The 16,676-nt window shown below is 44.1% G+C and overlaps 3 protein-coding genes across 9 annotated transcripts in view; 2 read left to right on the forward strand and 1 right to left on the reverse strand.

The window, feature by feature from the left end:
- Positions 1-1,869: 1,869 nt before the first annotated feature.
- On the reverse strand, positions 1,870-7,975 carry LOC110496300 (chromatin target of PRMT1 protein). 4 transcript variants are annotated; one of them, XR_005037488.1, is made up of 6 exons: positions 7,425-7,719; positions 6,757-6,839; positions 5,426-5,586; positions 4,799-4,979; positions 3,409-3,549; positions 1,870-3,237 (listed from the first exon to the last, which is right to left on the reverse strand). XR_005037488.1 is itself a non-coding variant. In XM_021572119.2 (6 exons), the coding sequence occupies exons 2-6, from the start codon at positions 6,819-6,821 to the stop codon at positions 3,020-3,022; spliced, it is 756 nt and encodes a 251-aa protein (XP_021427794.1). In that variant the 5' UTR covers positions 6,822-6,839; positions 7,711-7,975; the 3' UTR covers positions 1,870-3,019. The 4 variants fall into 4 exon arrangements, 3 of the variants coding, with proteins under 3 accessions (XP_021427794.1, XP_036808762.1, XP_036808763.1); XM_021572119.2 differs by having other exon boundaries at positions 5,436-5,586; positions 7,711-7,975; XM_036952867.1 differs by having other exon boundaries at positions 5,436-5,586.
- Positions 7,769-13,269, forward strand: LOC110496301 (SNARE-associated protein Snapin). The gene is made up of 4 exons (XM_021572120.2): positions 7,769-7,924; positions 11,333-11,379; positions 11,770-11,888; positions 12,191-13,269. Exons 1-4 carry the CDS (start codon positions 7,809-7,811, stop codon positions 12,296-12,298), a joined length of 390 nt encoding a protein of 129 aa, XP_021427795.1. The 5' UTR covers positions 7,769-7,808; the 3' UTR covers positions 12,299-13,269.
- Positions 13,270-15,062: 1,793 nt separating this feature from the next.
- LOC110496821 (mothers against decapentaplegic homolog 4-like) overlaps positions 15,063-16,676 on the forward strand; it is a 36,277-nt gene continuing 34,663 nt past the window's right edge. For 3 of the 4 annotated variants that reach the window (XM_036952869.1, XM_036952872.1, XM_036952874.1), the window contains exon 1: positions 15,063-15,301. In XM_036952869.1, coding sequence (XP_036808764.1) covers positions 15,273-15,301 — 29 coding nt within the window. In that variant the 5' untranslated portion in view covers positions 15,063-15,272. The remainder of the gene's footprint in view (positions 15,302-16,676) is intronic. The other variant, XM_036952870.1, reaches the window with a different exon arrangement.

The following is a 16,676-nucleotide window of genomic DNA, read 5'->3' on the forward strand; positions in this document are numbered from 1 at the left end:
CATAACCCAGAGGTTGATGGATAGCAACCATCCTCACCTGGGCGTTTTCTTGAATTTTGACAATATGTTTAGCTTATTCTCTTTATTTAGATTGATGTTCAAATACATAGACACTAAAACCATTTTACAAAAAGTATGACAGGTTAATTGACAAGTCACAATCAAAATGGCAATAATCTGTTTTCATTTGCATTCTTTCACATTGAAGTGAAATTTATCAACTAGGTTACTCAAAGACGAAGCAATTTGCCTACTAATTACAGGTACCCAACAATCCAACTTCATTGCAAATGTATGAAATTGTCATCTTTTGATGAAGTCAACGCTTGGCTGGAAGACCAGATGCTGCTGGAAGTGTTGTGTTGGAGGGCCAGTAAGGACATATTTCTACCCTCATTGTTAAAAAAAAAAGAAAAAGGCGACCCCAATGCCCCCCCCCCCCCTATGTCAAACTCATACACTCCCCTGCCTATTTATTTTGACAGAAAACCTGGATTTGAGATCAAAGGTTGAAAGGTTTTGTTTTAGAGTATTTTCATACATATGTTGTAGTTTTAGAAATGAAAGCACTTTGTGTATCTAGTCCCCCTATTTGAAAGTGTCATAATTATTTGGACAAATTCACTTATTGTGTTAGTAAATAGGCATATGGGACCAAATGCTAAACTTTTTACAAAATTTACTACACTATAATTTGTCCAAATACTTATGACACCTTCAAATGGGGGGACTATGCTGGAGTATAGACAAATTAAAGGTTTTAGCTTCACTGTCCAAATAAATACATAGGGGAGAATATATTGAAATGCGTGCATATTCTTGACTATTCAAAATCACGGACATGCACTTTTATCGACAAGATCTACCAATAAGTAGACCATTAGGCTTTCAACAAAGGTAATTTATAGTGTTGTTTGGGTAGTAACCCTGTAATTATTCAAATGATGTATTAACCGTTACATAATGAATTGCTGTGTGATAAAGCTATGAGTTGAGACATTTTAATTACAGGGACTGTTCAAGAAGAAAAAAAAAACACTAATCTCAACTACAATGCAATGTTGTACTATAGAATAATTACAATTGCTACAGAGGAACTTATGGTATTGTTAAAATATAAGATCAGAAGTAGAATTAACTTGTACTTAGGTCCTTTACAAATTGCACTACATGACCAAAAGTATGTGGACACCTGCGCATCGAATTCCAAAATCATGGGCATTAATTTGGAGTTGGTCCCCCCTTTGCTGCTATAACAGCCTCCACTCTTCTGGGAAGGCTTTCCACTAGACGTTGGAACATTGCTGCGGGACTTGCTTCCATTCAGCCACAAGAGCATTAGTGAGGTCGGGCACTGATGTTGGGCGATTAGGCCTGGCTCGCAGTTGGCATTCCAATTCATCCCAAAGGTTTTCGAAGGGGTTGAGGTCAGGGTTCACACTGTTGTACCGCTCCGTTATTTGTCTGTTTGTGGCCCCCATTAGCTTGCCATACTCTGACCTTATCTACAAGCTTTTTTCCCCCCCACATGACTGCCTCTGAGTGGATGTTTTGTTTGTTGCACCATTCTCGGCAATCCCTCGACACTGCCATGCGTGAGAAGCCCAGGAGGCCGGCTGTTAAGGAAATTTGGATCTGGCACTGACAATCATACCACGTTCAAAGTTGCTTAGGTCACTCATTTTTCCCCATTCTAACATTATGATGAACAGTAACTCGATCCATGTCTGCTTTATAAAGCAATCCATTTTCGGGTAAGGGATGGTGTACCTAAAAAGCTGGCCAGTGAGTGTATGGTGATTTAACCAAGCGCTCGCAGTGTATTAGTCTTGAGAGAACGTGTGATGGAACCAATACCCAAACAACTACTATGTTAAAAGAAGATGAACGTTTATTCTCTATTCTATGACAATAACCAGTTGGAAGGAGAGGGAATTACATAGCATTTGGAGTTTAGTTTCATCCAGTTGGACACAATCTGAAAACATTTTCACTCACTTTATGAGTGGTGTACAACAACCCGTTTTTTTATAGACCATCTCAAATTCTTACAATTGACACCAGGGGGGGAGGAAGAGACCACTCGCACACCTTTGCAACTTGGATTGAAATATTTAGCATCTCGTGTAGTTGCTTATTTGGTATGACAAGCATCCATAAAATGCTGTTAGGGGAGTTTCAACCAAAGACAGCAACATATTTAAATTCTCCAGAAGCAAAGCTTAAGATGGTGGCGTTAAATAGAATAAAAACACAAGATTTTTCTAGAATTCCCCTTGTAATTTTCATTTGATTTTTCTACCCGAGAGTCACGTCCTTGTACACTTCTGCTAACACAGTAAAAGGAGCATCCACTACTAAATACAAATCCTAACATAAAAACATGGCAGTAAAAAATAGGTTTACGAAATATAAGAAGTGGATGCTAGTTAGACATGATGGAGCTAAAGCACTTTTAACCATATGGACATAGACACAAAGTTCGGTAATAGTCCCAATTCAGCTTCAAAACAGATTCTGCCAAGAGATTCTGGTCCAAAAAGCAGGCATTTCAGGAGCGTTGATGATGTTGGTTCTTTAAGTCTACTCCGGTCAGTGTCGTCCATTCAAGTTTAAAAGATCTTTGCATTCTTCATGCACACACAGGAAAAAGGTTTCAAACTGTGCCGGTGCGAGTCTACTTTGTACTGATACTGATAGAATGGTCAAGTCCACATTCAGGAAAAAGTTCAATTTCGAACAGTTCTCTTCATAGGCCCACAATTTTAGAACAAGTGTGTTTGTATGCATGTGCGTCAGTGAATGTGAGTTTTATATTCAAGCAGAGGTTGTGATCACATCACAAATTTTATCCATGTAATGTGAGACAGTGCACAGAGTTTACGTAAGTGCATTTATCATTACATTTGTTTGGTGTAATAGTACTATACAAGCTTCTCTCTGCGTCTTTCATGTTATCAGCACTGTCTCAGTGTGGGCCTATTGAAGGAGTCCCTACGCTCGCGGTGGAGGTCCTTGTTCACTCCATGCCCTCTGGGTCAGCCTGGGCCATGTACGCGTCCAGCTCAGCGTCCAGGTTGCCCTTGGTCTTGGACATATAGGCGTCAAGCTGGTTGTCCAGCTGCTCGCGGGTCATTCCTGGGCCACCTCCCCTGCCGCGGCCTCCTCTTCCACCCCCGCGACCGCGGCCACCACCCCTGCCAGCGAAGCCACCACGCCCACGCAGACCACCTCGTCCTGGAGGGAAAGATGGTGGTCAACACACCCCCCAAATTTTTTAAAGATGGAATCACAATGCGTTAACAAAATGTTTGCTGTATAAGTGTTCATGTAAACAAGAATCTTGAGGTAGACTGATGTGTCAATTTACAGATGAAATGAATCCGAACTCTGAATCCAGTTCCTTACCCCTGGCTCCCACTCCTCTTCCAGCTCCTCTGCCAAAGGCACCTCCACGACCACCTCTTTGACGCATCCCTCTACGGAGGGCCACACGGCCTGGACCCCCTCTGCCACGCATCTGGCCCATGCCTGGGGAAAGGCGATTCCCTATCAGGACACAGGATGTAACAAAGGAGGAGTTAACTAGTGACTTAGCTTACCACGTTTCAGTTTAAGAACAAAGTTGTCAAGTGAACACAAACTTTTTATATGCCCATCATTGACCCACATCTCAGCCACCAACTTAACTAAAGCAGCTTAAGTATTCAAATTCTATGGAAGGGTAAAACATGTTACGCATGTAATTTATACTCCAACTTGTTTTACGTTAGCCATGACAGACAGGTTAGAGGTGTTTGCTGGGTGCCTTGCCTCAAGTCACTTACTTCTGTTCTAACTAGGCATGGGGTATTCTGACTGAATAACAATTTGTTCTACAGTGAAAGTGCACTAATATCACTTCAAATGCTATTTTTAAATCCTGGAATGCCACAGTTATGCATTATATGCAACATATATGTGACCACGGTGCACATCTTGTATCTGCACCATTACATTCTAAACCGGGACGTATTTAAATGAATTTCACTTGAAGTATTACTGTCATTTTTTTGTTGTCTAAATGGAGTCCAAAATCCCCAATCCCCTCCACCGGGAGTGTGTAGAAGTGGGTGTGGGGTGACTGTGGATAAGCAGGGGCAGTGCAGCTGTTAGATTTGTCACCACATGCTCAGTAGCACAACAGGTGCCGGACCAACCAGGAAAGCAGGGGGTTTATGGATGGTGGAGTCACGATGATTGACAACCACATTCCCTCAGGTTGAGGGGATGGATAATAAACCAGGGGGCGAAGCAGGGTAGCCTAGTGGTTAGAACGTTGGACTAGTAACCGGAAGGTTGCAAGTTCAAACCCCCGAGCTGACAAGGTACAAATCTGTTGTTTTGCCCCTGAACAGGCATTTAACCCACTGTTCCTAGGCCGTCATTGAAAATAAGAATTTGCTCTTAACTGACTTGCCTAGTTAAATAAAGAAGAAAAGAAAAAAATAAATACTGTGACAGATCCACCTGGACTATTCCATTCAATTCAGCAGGGTGTATTTGCTCAAGCTAGTTTACAGATGAGATCACGTCACCCCTTAAAATAATAAAGTTTGCCTTTCCCACGTGCAAAAAAGTAAGAGTCATACTGAAAAGCCTGGACATCACTGTGGAAAGTATATTCCAGTCCCAGAGTAGAACATTTCTGAGAAATCATGAAATGTCTCGTCAAATGTCTTTCAACAATTTATGAAGCCAATGTTTTCAGTTCTAACATTGTAGCAGTAGGTTTTGCTGTATGGTACCAAATGCTCACCTCTCAGAGCCATAGCGCCCCTCAGGGCTCCTCTGCCGCGACCTCGCAGGCCTCCTCTCGTCATCCCCCGCATCCCTCCAACAGCGAATCCCCGGCCGCCAGCACCCCCCCGCATCAAGGCCCCGATGGGCCGGCCCAGCCTGGCCTGGATGTTGCTCTTCCCCAGGCGCTGCTTCAGGCTCTGGGAGGGTTAGGTGGAAGGTTGATACCAAGTGGCAGGGATAGGGAGGTGTTGAACTCCTGTGCTGCATTTGTCAAGTTGTCACTTCAGTGCTTGACCCAAACACACCAAACTGTATATTAACCTTTTCTCTATGGTGCACTCTAGGTTTGCGTCAAGCATTTCCTAATATCTATTGATTATGTGTAGCCTTTTTCCTGTACCCCATCTCCTTCTTACACATTTGTAGAACATGGCCTGTTTCCGGTGTGCCATTCCCCTCGCAATCTCACCTGTTTACCCTGCTTCAGATATCTCCCCATTTGGCGCTCTCAATTCATCTTTCCCCGATTCCTCCTCAAAATGCACTGGAGAAGAAGGCCCGAGAGAAGGGACTTGGACCGTCTCCTCCAATACTGTTGAGAAGAAGGTGAGGAATTGCAGAAATACTAATTGAGCTGGATCACCTGGTCTCACCTGCTTGTGGTGCAGAGCAGCCTGCACAGAGGGCCTGTTCTCCATTTGCTGGGCGAGGCGGCGGTTGCGGGCACTGGCCATGTGTTGCTGCTGCATGGTAGCTCGTACACTCACCGCTGTCGGCGCCTTGTTCTTCAGCATGGTAGTGAAGCTTTGGAGGGGAGGGGGAGCGGGACAGAGAAGGGGTAAAAGGAGGGAGAGAGAGAGAGGATACGGAGGGGGAGGGATGGTTCCAAATCAAGTCAATTCTCATACCATGGACACGGCCACAGGAGCTGTGGTGTGTGTTATGAATGCCCCGCTTGTTGGCACCTCACTCTCTTTGTTTAGCTCTCTCTCATTGTTAAGTATTTGACAACCCAAAATGCTTTCTGGAAGCAATTCAGCACATTTTAGGTTAAAATAAAACAAAAGTGGAAAGATAGAAAAAGCAGAAGAAACACTGGAACAGATGGGACAGATTGGAAGACAAGAATGAGAAAGGCAGAAGAGAAAACAGAGAAAGGAAAGTGGATGACAAGAGAGGAGAGTGATTGCCACTTACAGGCCTCCACGCCACCCTGTTTTGATGGCATCAGCCTGCGAAAAAGGCCTGGCAGAGGTTGGAGGCCCAGGACTGGAGGGGTATCTGGCAACCCAGCCACTTACAGCCCGGACCGTGCCTTGTGCTCACACCACACATATGAGAATAGAAGGAAAAGGGGGAGAGAAGAGCAAGGAAAGGGGGGAGGGGGGGGTGGTCACGTCCGGGCTAGGACTGGGCACCTAGTCTCACAGAAAGACTTCAGAGCACAGAGAACTGAAAATGAAAGTGGTAGCAAAGAAGAGGAAAAGGACACAAAATGGCTAAACAGTAATTTAGTTGAGAGAGAGTTGTGTGTGTGTAGAGAGAGGGTGGGAGAGGAGCGGGAGGGTGAACCCTTCCCTTTTCGTTGGTTTGGTGTCTCCTCTCCCATATGTACAGTATATTTTGGGACTGCACCAATGTGTGACACACAGAGAGGAGGAGTGCCGGGGCATATCAGGAGTGCGGCCTGTGCCCATTCTGGGCCATCGCCTTACCAAGCATCACTGTTACCCTCTCTCCTTGGGTCTAAGTGTGCGCTGCTCACACAAAAGGCACTCCAAACTTCTAATGTCAGCAAAGAGTGAATATGGCATGCATTTTGAGTGAGCAGCGCACACGTCTGCCCCGGGCAGCCTAGCGTCCATGTCTGGTCCCCAACAGTGGCCTTCCGTAGTAGAGCCCACTAGGGCCGTCTGTACCACTTTTTCGACCTTCGCCTCGCTTAGTGCTGTCAGGGTGCGTAGCGCGTCTCACCGCTCATTCAGGGACTGCTTGGTGGTGCTTTTCAGCACAACTTTTTGGGAGGAGGGAGCACTCATTTTGACTTCACTGGAACTCTTTGGAACCAGCAACATATGAGAGGGAAAGAAAGGGGTAGGGAGGGTGGGGTAGGTCAAATTCAGAGGTTAATAGCTAGTTTCATAATAATCCATTATATTTAGCTGGCAAAATGGTCAGCTTAGTTAGTAGACAGTTAGCTTGCGTTTGACTAGTTCTGGTATGCAGTTAGCTAGTATCCTGTCATTTACCAACTAACGTTAATGTTGGATAAATAATTTGAAGAAAAGACGCAAAAGGGCCACGCCACGGGCTCGAAATAAACATATCACGGATTTTCCCGAAAGGCACAATATACACGTACAGTTCATAAAACAAATGTAGCAAATGATTCGACTTCACTGCTTCGGAATGCCAACGAGAGACGGGACAACTACGAAAGCTAGCTAACTACGTTTACTAGCTAATTAACTAAGTATGCTGTGACTGTGCGAAAAGCAATAGGAGCCTGTAAACTGAAGTTAAGGCTGGCGTCCTATCGAGCCTGAACATTATTCACCAACGTAGCTAGTTATGAAATATTTAACTAAAAACAGTCAACATTGTCTCAAACAAGTCCAATAGGCGACTATTGGTAAACTCACTTTGATCGTTGCTTGTTTTGCCGATACTCGTGTATCACTTTGCTAGCAAGCTCCTTAGCTTGAGCGGTTAACGTTAGCAGCGAACGTTAAGCTAGTTACAACCGACAGATCTGGATCCACTACTCACTAGATGTTTTATTTCACCTTGCTCTTACGGATACTACTAAAATACGAACTACACTAGCTAGCTACAGTGATTAAAACAGTATATGCTTAAAAATGTATATATAAACTGAGGCCAGCCTATTCTCCCTCTCTCCTTTCCTTACAAAATGGTGCTAACTACCTGACGACGGAAAATGGAGAGGCTTTACAGCTACGTCACAAAGCTACTTCCTGGCGTGCTTTGCGTTTCTTGTTATCACTTCTGGTTCTGGAAGAGGAATGGCTGCCCTAGCTGTTGTGGAGACTCCCTCAGGGAAAGATGCAATTGCAGAGGGACTGCTTGGCCTCTTGAAACCAGCTGTCCAGCAGCTTGATCTTCATGTGCACTCAGTGAGGTGGGTAGCTGGCAAGATTTTTGCTTCAACTTCAATTGTGCTTGCTAGATACTGTTCCCTTCAATCACAGCTAGTTAGCTTGCTAGACACATATGGTGCGTTCAAGACAACTCGGAACAAACGAGGTCAGATTTCCAGGTGGAAAGTCGGAGCTCTGAAAAGAGTCCCGAGTTCCCGACTTGGAATTCCGTGTTGCATGACCGTTCAAAATAAATCATCTCAGTTGGAGCTCGGTTTTCTTCCGATAGTCTCAGTCGTCTTGAACGAACTGAAATCGAAGTCGGAGAGTTCCCAGTTGTTTAGAATGCGGCAATAAACTAATTCCATCATCATGACAGTCCCGTGATCCAGCCCCTCCTTCCCTTGTAAATCAAATGAAATTGTATTTGTGACATGCGCCGAATACAAAAGTTGCTTACCTACAAGCCCTTAACCAACAAAGCAGTTTTAAGAACGTGTTAAAGTATTTACTCAAATCAACTGAAGTTAAAATAAAATGAAAATGTTTTTAAAAAATACATAAATTAAAAAAAATAATAGTATATATATATATATATATATAAGAGCAACAATAAAATAACGGTAGTGAGGCTAAATTAACTTTTATTTGATATACAGGGGGTACAGAGTCAATGTGCGGGGGCACAGGTTTGTCGAGGTAATATTTACATGTATGTAGAGGTAAAGTGACTATGTATGGATAATAAATGGAGAGTAGCAGCAGCGAAAAGTCCAGATAGCCATTTAATTAGCTGTTCAGTTGTCTTTTGGCTTGGGGTTAGAAGCTGTTAAGAAGCCTTTTGGTACGAGACTTGGCACTCCGGTACTGCTTGTCGTTCAGTAGCAGAGAGAATGGTCTATGACTAGGGTGCCTGGAGTCTTTGACAATCTTTTGGACCTTCCTCTGACACCGCCTGGTATAGAGGTCCTGGATGGCAGGAAGCTTGGCCCCAGTGATGTACTGAGCTGTATGCAGTATGCACTACCCTCTGTAGTGCCTTGCAGTCCAAAGCTGAGCAGTTGCCATACCAGGTGGTGATGCAACAAGTCAGGATGCTCTCCATGGGGCAGCTGTAGAACTTTTTGAGGATCTGAGGACCTATGCCAAATCTTTTCAGTGTCCTGAGGGGTAAAAATAGTTGTTGGGCCCTCTTCACAGGGGGCTTGGTGTGTTTGGACCATGATACTTTGTTGGTGATGTGGACACCAAGGAACTTGAAGCTCTCAACCTGCTCCACTACAGCCCCCTCGATGAGAATGGGGGCGTGCTCGGTCCTCCTTTTCCTGTAGTCCACAATCATCATCTTTGTCTTGATCACGTTGATGGAGAGGTTGTTATCCTGGAACCACACTGCCAGGTCTCTGACCTTCTTCTTATAGGCTGTCTCATCGTTATCGATGATCAGGCCTACCACTGTTGTCGTCGGCAAACTTAAGGATGGTGTTGGAGTTGTGCTTGGCCATGCAGTCATGTGTGAACAGAGAGTACAGGAGGGGATTGAGCACGCACCCCTGAGGGGCGGCCCCTCAGGAAGTCCAGGATCCAGTTGCAGAGGGAGGGGTTTAGTCCCAGGGAGGGAGATTCCCTTAAAACACGCCACTTCGATATAGAATAGAGAAACATTTTATTTATGTAAATTTGAATGCACAGAGATACCGTGACGAGATCCTGAGGCCCATTGTCGAACCGTTCATCAAGGATCTGTACACAATTCCTGGAAGCTGAAAACGTCCCAGTTCTTCCATGGCCTGTATAGTCACCAGACATGTCACCCACTGAGCATGTTTGGGATGCTCTGGGTCGACCTGTACGACAGCATTTTCCAGTTCCCGCCAATATCCAACAACTTTGCACAGCCATTGAAGAGGACTGGGACAACATTCCACAGGCCACAATCAACAGCCTGATCAACTCTATGCAAAGCAGATGTGTCACGAGGCAAATGCATGAGGCAAATGGTGGTCACACCAGATACTGACTGGTTTTCTGATCCATGCCCCTACTTTTTTATTTTATTTTTTAAAGATATCTGAAGCATGAATGTGTGTGTGAGTGCATGTGTGCTAAGGTGTGGGGAATCAGAGCAGGTGGTCAGTCCAGTTCAAGTGTTCAGTAGTCTGATGGCTTGTAGATAGAAACTGTCTCTGAGCCTCTTGGTATCAGACCTCGTGTTCCTTACCGTCAGGCGGACTGTATCGGGAGTAAACAGCTCATGTGTGGGGTTCTTGATGGTTCTGTGGGCATTCCTCAGGCACCGTTTTGAGTAGATGTCCTGGATGGGTGGGAGCACGGTCCCAGTGATGTACTGGGTCGTCTTCACCACCTGTTAGGGGGCCTTGCGGTCAGGTCCAGTGTGCCTGGCATGCTGGCTTTAATTTGAGCCGTGACCAGCCTCTTCAAGCACTTTATAATGACTGGGTGATAGTCATTTGGCCATGTCACCTTGCTTTTCTTGGGCACTTGGATGACGGTGGGCTCCTTGAAGCAGGTGGGGACCGAAGCCTGGACAGGGACAGGTTGAAGATGTCTGAGAATACGCCTGGCCGTCCTTCCTGGATGGAATAGAATGTGTTAAGCTCGTCTGAGATGGATTCTCCAGTTGGCATCACACAGCTGGATTTGCCTTTGTAGTCCGTGATAGTCTGTAGTCCTTGTCCCATGTGTTGCGAGTCTGTGTTCTCTAACATAAATTCAAGTTTGAGTCTGTATTGTCTTTTTGCATCCCTAATAGATTTGTGGAGCTTGTACCTGCTTGCCCTGTACATGTTGCTGGCCACCGAGTCATCGTGGTTCGTTCTGCTGACATTGAATGCTGCAGTACGAGCTCTCAGAATGGTACGGATATCTCCGTTCACCAAGGGTTTTTGTTTGGGGTATGTTCGGATTGTTATTGTGGGTACATCATCAACACATTTCCTATTGAAGCCTGTGACTGACTGTATATTCCTCAATGTTGATGGATGAGTCCTGGGTGGATGAACATATTCCAATTAGTATCCTCAAAACCGTCCTGCATCTTTGAGTCTGCTTCTTCTGTCCAGTGCCTCACTATTCTCTGTGTTGGTAGCTCAGTTACATACTTTTTCATGGCAGGCTAGGAGAACGTACACAGCAGGTTAAGATAATTAACGTAGCAGGTTAGAGAGTTAAGGTTAGGAAAAGGGTTAGGGTGAGAGAAAATGCTCTCCTAACCTGCTACGAAAAATCAATTGTCTCGAAGTGTCCTGTTTTTATGGAGGGACATTCTGAATGTGTCCTTTCCTCATTCATTTGTTACTTGTTGTAGGCCTAGGCTACAGCTATCAATGTCTTCTGCGGTAACCACTCCGTCTGTTGTAGTAGTCACGATTTGTTACTTTACTATATTTCTGTATTTATAATGCTATTGTGTTGTTTTTTTGTTATAGGGAAAGCCAGGTGGAACTACGAGAACACATAGACAATCTAGCTACAGGTAAAACTATTCACTTTTACATGCTTAATATGCACTCCCGGGGGAACAGGGAAGTGGACGGGTGCCAGGTTAATGCACTTGACCTTGTGAAAGAAAGCCAAGCCCATGGAAACCCCTGTGTGAGACAGGCAGAGGCTGCTGTGATGTGACTAGTATAACCACAGGTTTTGAAGCTTGTGTGTAAGGCTTGTACAAGCTCCTGTGCTGCCTGGTTCTCATGAGGTCATAACAATACATTGCTTTTAATTATATACAGAATCAATCTGACAAATTTGAAGGCATGAACAACAGCTGAATACCTTACCAAAATGACTGCTGCCTTATCCATTTTCTTTATGAGATTAGCCAATCATCCTGTCGGTCATCCTCATCTCATCCCTTCATTTTTAGAGCTGTGCAGGATAAATGAGCACCAGAAGGTGGTGCTAGATCTGGACCCCTATGTGAAAAAGCTGCTGAATGCGAGACGCAGGGTGGTGCTGGTCAACAACATACTACAGAATGCTCAGGTCAGTGGCTCAAAGCAAGAGCTTGGATGCTTTCTTTCTTTGCCTGTGCAGTGTCTTACACTATTTTGTGGGCCTTCTTTTACTCCTGTCCTTGTATCTAACACTCTATTTGTATGTGTGTCACTGTCAAATTCAGTGACGTGGTGTTCATCCCATGTATCTATCTATACCTTAATTCCAATGGGCATGGCAATTCTGCTTTGTTCGGTGCCTTTTGAATTCATGCCGCTCGGGTGGTATTTTATGTCAAGCTACTGACTTTCAATGCTCACTTGAGTTTCACTCTTTCTCCATCTCTCTAGGAACGGTTGCGACGGCTCAATCACAACGTCGCCAAAGAGACAGTGCGTCGGAAGACCATGCTGGAGACCTCCGGAGCGTTCACGCCTCGGTCGCCCAGTAAACCATGACCAGTAAACCATGCCCCACTCCTCAGCTTGGAAAAAAACTGCTTAATAACAACACTGAGCTTGTCTGCCTGTGTCCTGGACTGAATAAAGTTTTCATGAACTCTCCACTAAGGTTGGGCAGTATCCAGATATTCATACCGTTCTTGTACCATACCAGGAAATACGGTATTAGTCAGTGCACACAAGGGGCACTATTATTTTCAAACATATTCAAATGTTTACGGGGGCGTTGGGGTCCCAACAAGTTACTAGTGACAAGTTCTCTTTCAATTCTCACAGATTAAAGCAATACTCAGTTTACCTGCTTAAACGCCAACCTCACATCTCTGCTTTGTGCTGTTGTAGCAATGTGTACGTGTCTTGTGTAGTCACAAACTACTAGTTTACAATAAGCCAAAGGCAATTGGAATCAGGGGTGCTTTGCTTCAAAAACGTACACAACTTGATCAAATGTTAAGATTGCGCAAGCTAAAATTGGAATCGGAAATAATAATCTTATGCAAAGAAATGTGTTTACACTGCTGGAGTGCTTTGGGCCTACTGGTTTTTACAACCCTCTCTCTTTCCAGAATATGTGTATGGATGCCTCTGCATTCCATTCAAAGCTATGGCCACAGGGTGAAGTATTTTTGTCACTGTGGACTAAGTAACTAGACCCGGCAGGAAAAAACAAATGTAGTGCAGGAAAATAAAGATGCAAGGAATGTACGGAAACAGAGCCGTCACTGTTTCACGCTTCTAGCAGCAACTGATATGCAACCCTGCCTAATATGGTTTGTCAAAACTTTTTTTCTCAATGTCGAATCTAATTTTATTGGTCGCGTACACATATTTTGCAGATGGTATCGCAGGTGCAGCAAAATGCTTATGTTTCTAGCTCCAACAGTGCAGTATTACCTAACCATACAAAATATGTTAATGACAACTTCTGTACTTAGTTGCTATTGAATAAAACAGAAGCATCACCCTTTTTTTGGTCTGTATTATGAATTGCACATATAATACAGTTTATACACTTTAACAGAGTATAAGGAAACTGTCTTAGTACTACTGTCATTACATGGTTGTATGATGTGTGTGTAGACAATCAGAGCAAATCTGTACAATTATTTGGGTTCTATGGGAGTGGTCTGACTCCACAATGAAATGTGTTATTGTAGTCAAATATTTACTTTTAAGTTTTGTACAAACAGTTTTAATTGGTTCAAGATGACAGATCAGTATCAAAGTGGAAGATGGTGGTGAGCCGGTATCCTTCTTCTCAACTGTTTTCAAGCATTTTGACAGTAAAACTTCAAGGACACCTTAAAAAATGTGATTTAATTCAAATTCTGCTCTGTAATTCTAATCACAAATCTCAACCAACTCCGTTTTTCTCACAAACAAACCTTGTGTGGTGTATAAAACTCATGTTTATGTGGGTATACTGATCTTAAATAATTGTGTTGTCATGCCATGAGAGACAGCGTTGTAGGATACTCCGATCAATTTATTAGGTACACCACCTTGTTCCCGAAAATGGATCGCTCCTACAGACAGTGAGTCACATGGCCGTGGCTTGCTGAATAAAGCAGCCATAAAGCATTCAGTTACTGTTCGAATGAAAGTTAGAATGGGTAAAACGAGTAACCTACTGTAAACGACTTTGAGTATGGTATGATCATCGGTGCCAGGTGCACTGGATCCAGTCTCTCAGAAACGGCCGCCCTCCTGGGCTTTTCACGCATTACTGTGTTTATGTTTTACTTAAAAAGGTGGAACAAAGTCCAGTCCTGTGGGCGAAAACAGGTTGTTTATGAGAGAGGTCGAATAAGAATGGCAAGAATTGTGCAAGCTAACAGGCGGGCCACAAACAGACAAATAACGTCGCTGTACAACAGTGTTGTGCAGAACGGCATCTCGGAATGCACAACTCATTGATCCTTGTCATTGATGGGCTATTGCAGCAGACGACCACACCAGGTTCCACTCCTATCAGCTAAAAACAAGAAGAAGCCGCTCCAGTGGGCACGCGATCACCAACACTAGACAATTGAGGAGTGGAAAAACATTGCCTGGAACTTGACAGTGAGTTCAGTTTACTTAAGTGGCCTGGCCAGTCCCCAGACCTTAACCCAATAGAGCTTCTTTAGGATGAGCTGGAACGGGCAGTTCGCAGCATGAATGTACGCCCGTCCAATCGGCAACAACTGCTTGATGCCATTGTGTCAGCATAGACCATTATCCCTGTGAAACGTTTCCAACACATTGTAGAATTCCCCCAAAGAATTCAGGCTGTTCTGGAGGCAAAGGGGGGGATCGGGCTCAGTATTAGATGGGTTTACCTAACAAACTGTCCGGTGAGTGTATATTGACCATCAGTGACATCACTGATTGTGATAATTTAGGACCAAAAAGACAATCAACTGTTCAAACCTGTTGTTAGAACAATGGGCTATGTTTTTTATATTTATTATTGCTCTAGCCTGCTCCCATATCTTTTTGTGCTTTCTTGTCAGTTCCTATGGTCATTGTTAGCCAACAAATATGAGATCGAGCTAGAATTGCTCCACCTCTCTTTTTAAAAAGTCCTTCGTCTGAATACCTTTATCAGCATTGCCCTCTTGCATAATTGGATCAGTGATAAAAATGCAAGGTATGTCTGCCTCCAATGTCAATACTGAATGTTTTGTAATGAGAGAAGGGGGGTTGAAGGTGACCCCGTTGGGTTTGAGCTAGAGTCGGAGGGAATGTGAGATAGGGATATGAGAGAGGGGCGGAGGTCAAGAGGGGAAGGCTTGTGGAAGAGGAATTGATCAAAATGGTTTGGGTGAGGCCCGAGTTTTAGTTTTATGGTGGCGTCATCTTAGGTTGGGGTAGTTCGAGAGAAACGGAAAGGCTGAGACAAAGTGAAGATGTACACTGACTGTACAGCCCGTGGTATGTGTTGCAGATCAGGCCTGACTTTCTTGAATATCCCTGGATTTCCCTGAACATGGATTTGGAGAGAATTTGTGCAGACAGGTATGTATGGCACTTTCAATGGAGAGTTAGAGTTTCACTACAGTTCTTTGTGCCTATAACTCTTATTGTATCTTAGAGAAAAGCTGAAGGGGGCTCGATCCTCAATCTGCGGTGCAGAAGCAATCGTTTAATGACCTATACCACAAAGCCTGAGGCTCAGGTAGAGGTAATTGCACTCACATATGCCACGCGAGTGGCACTGCTTATCACAGAATGTCATACAACACTCAAGTGTTTTAATACTATATCCCTTGACACAATGATGAAAATAATCATGGCCTCTAAACCTTCAAGCTGAATACTGGACCCTATTCCAACTAAACTACTGAAAGAGCTGCTTCCTGTGCTTGGCCCTCCTATGTTGAACATAATAATCGGCTCTCTATCCACCGGATGTGTACCAAACTCACTAAAAGTGGCAGTAGTAAAGCCTCTCTTGAAAAAGCCTAACCTTGACCCTTGGGGATGTCATTTGAAAACATAATGTTAACTTTCACTGCTATGCGGATGACACACAGCTGTACATTTCAATGAAACATGGTGAAGCCCCAAAATTGCCCGCGCTACAAGCCTGTGTTTCAGACATAAGGAAGTGGATGGCTGCAAACTCGAACAAAACTGAGATGCTTGTTCTAGGTCCCAAGAAACAAAGATATCTTCTGTTGAATCTGACAATTAATCTTAATGGTTGTACAGTCGTCTCGAATAAAACTGTGAAGGACCTCGGCGTTACTCTGGACCCTGATCTCTCTTTTGACGAACATAGCAAGACTGTTTCAAGGACAGCTTTTTTCCATCTACGTAACATTGCAAAAATCAGAAACTTTCTGTCCAGAAATGCAGAAAAATTCATCCATGCTTTTGTTACTTGTAGGTTAGACTACTGCAATGCTCTACTTTCCAGCTACCCGGATAAAGCACTAAATAAACTTCAGTTAGTGCTAAATACGGCTGCTAGAATCCTGACAAGAACCAAAAAATGTGATCATATTACTCCATTGCTAGCCTCCCTACACTGGCTTCCTGTCAAGGCAAGAGCTGATTTCAAGGTTTTAGTACTAACCTACAAAGCATTACATGGGCTTGCTCCTACCTATCTCTCTGATTTGGTCCTGCCGTACATACCTACACGTACGCTACGGTCACAAGAAGCAGGCCTCCTAATTGTCCCTAGAATTTCTAAGCAAACAGGTGGAGGCAGGGCTTTCTCCTATAGAGATCAATTTTTATGGAATGGTCTGCCTACCCATGTGAGAGACGCAAACTCGGTCTCAACCTTTAAGTCTTTACTGAAGACTCATCTCTTCAGTGGGTCATATGATTGAGTGTAGTCTGGCCCAGGAGTGTGAAGGTGGACGGAAAGGCTCTGGAGCAA

This window comes from Oncorhynchus mykiss, chromosome 18 (assembly GCF_013265735.2).
Source record: "Oncorhynchus mykiss isolate Arlee chromosome 18, USDA_OmykA_1.1, whole genome shotgun sequence".
Lineage (NCBI taxonomy): Eukaryota > Metazoa > Chordata > Actinopteri > Salmoniformes > Salmonidae > Oncorhynchus > Oncorhynchus mykiss.

What these genes read in the sequence shown, in the direction of transcription:
- LOC110496301 (XM_021572120.2), top strand. Translation starts at nt 7,809, where the DNA reads ATGGCTGCCCTAGCTGTTGTGGAGACTCCCTCAGGGAAAGATGCAATT. An exon ending in CTTCATGTGCACTCAGTGAG is followed by an intron (nt 7,925 to 11,332) that starts GTGGGTAGCTGG and finishes TTTTTGTTATAG; the next exon opens with GGAAAGCCAGGTGGAACTAC. An exon ending in ACATACTACAGAATGCTCAG is followed by an intron (nt 11,889 to 12,190) that starts GTCAGTGGCTCA and finishes CCATCTCTCTAG; the next exon opens with GAACGGTTGCGACGGCTCAA.
- LOC110496300 (XM_021572119.2), bottom strand. Translation starts at nt 6,821, where the DNA reads ATGAGTGCTCCCTCCTCCCAAAAAGTTGTGCTGAAAAGCACCACCAAG. An exon ending in AAGCAGTCCCTGAATGAGCG is followed by an intron (nt 5,587 to 6,756) that starts GTGAGACGCGCT and finishes TCCCCTCCAAAG; the next exon opens with CTTCACTACCATGCTGAAGA. An exon ending in GGGCGCTATGGCTCTGAGAG is followed by an intron (nt 3,550 to 4,798) that starts GTGAGCATTTGG and finishes GTGTCCTGATAG; the next exon opens with GGAATCGCCTTTCCCCAGGC.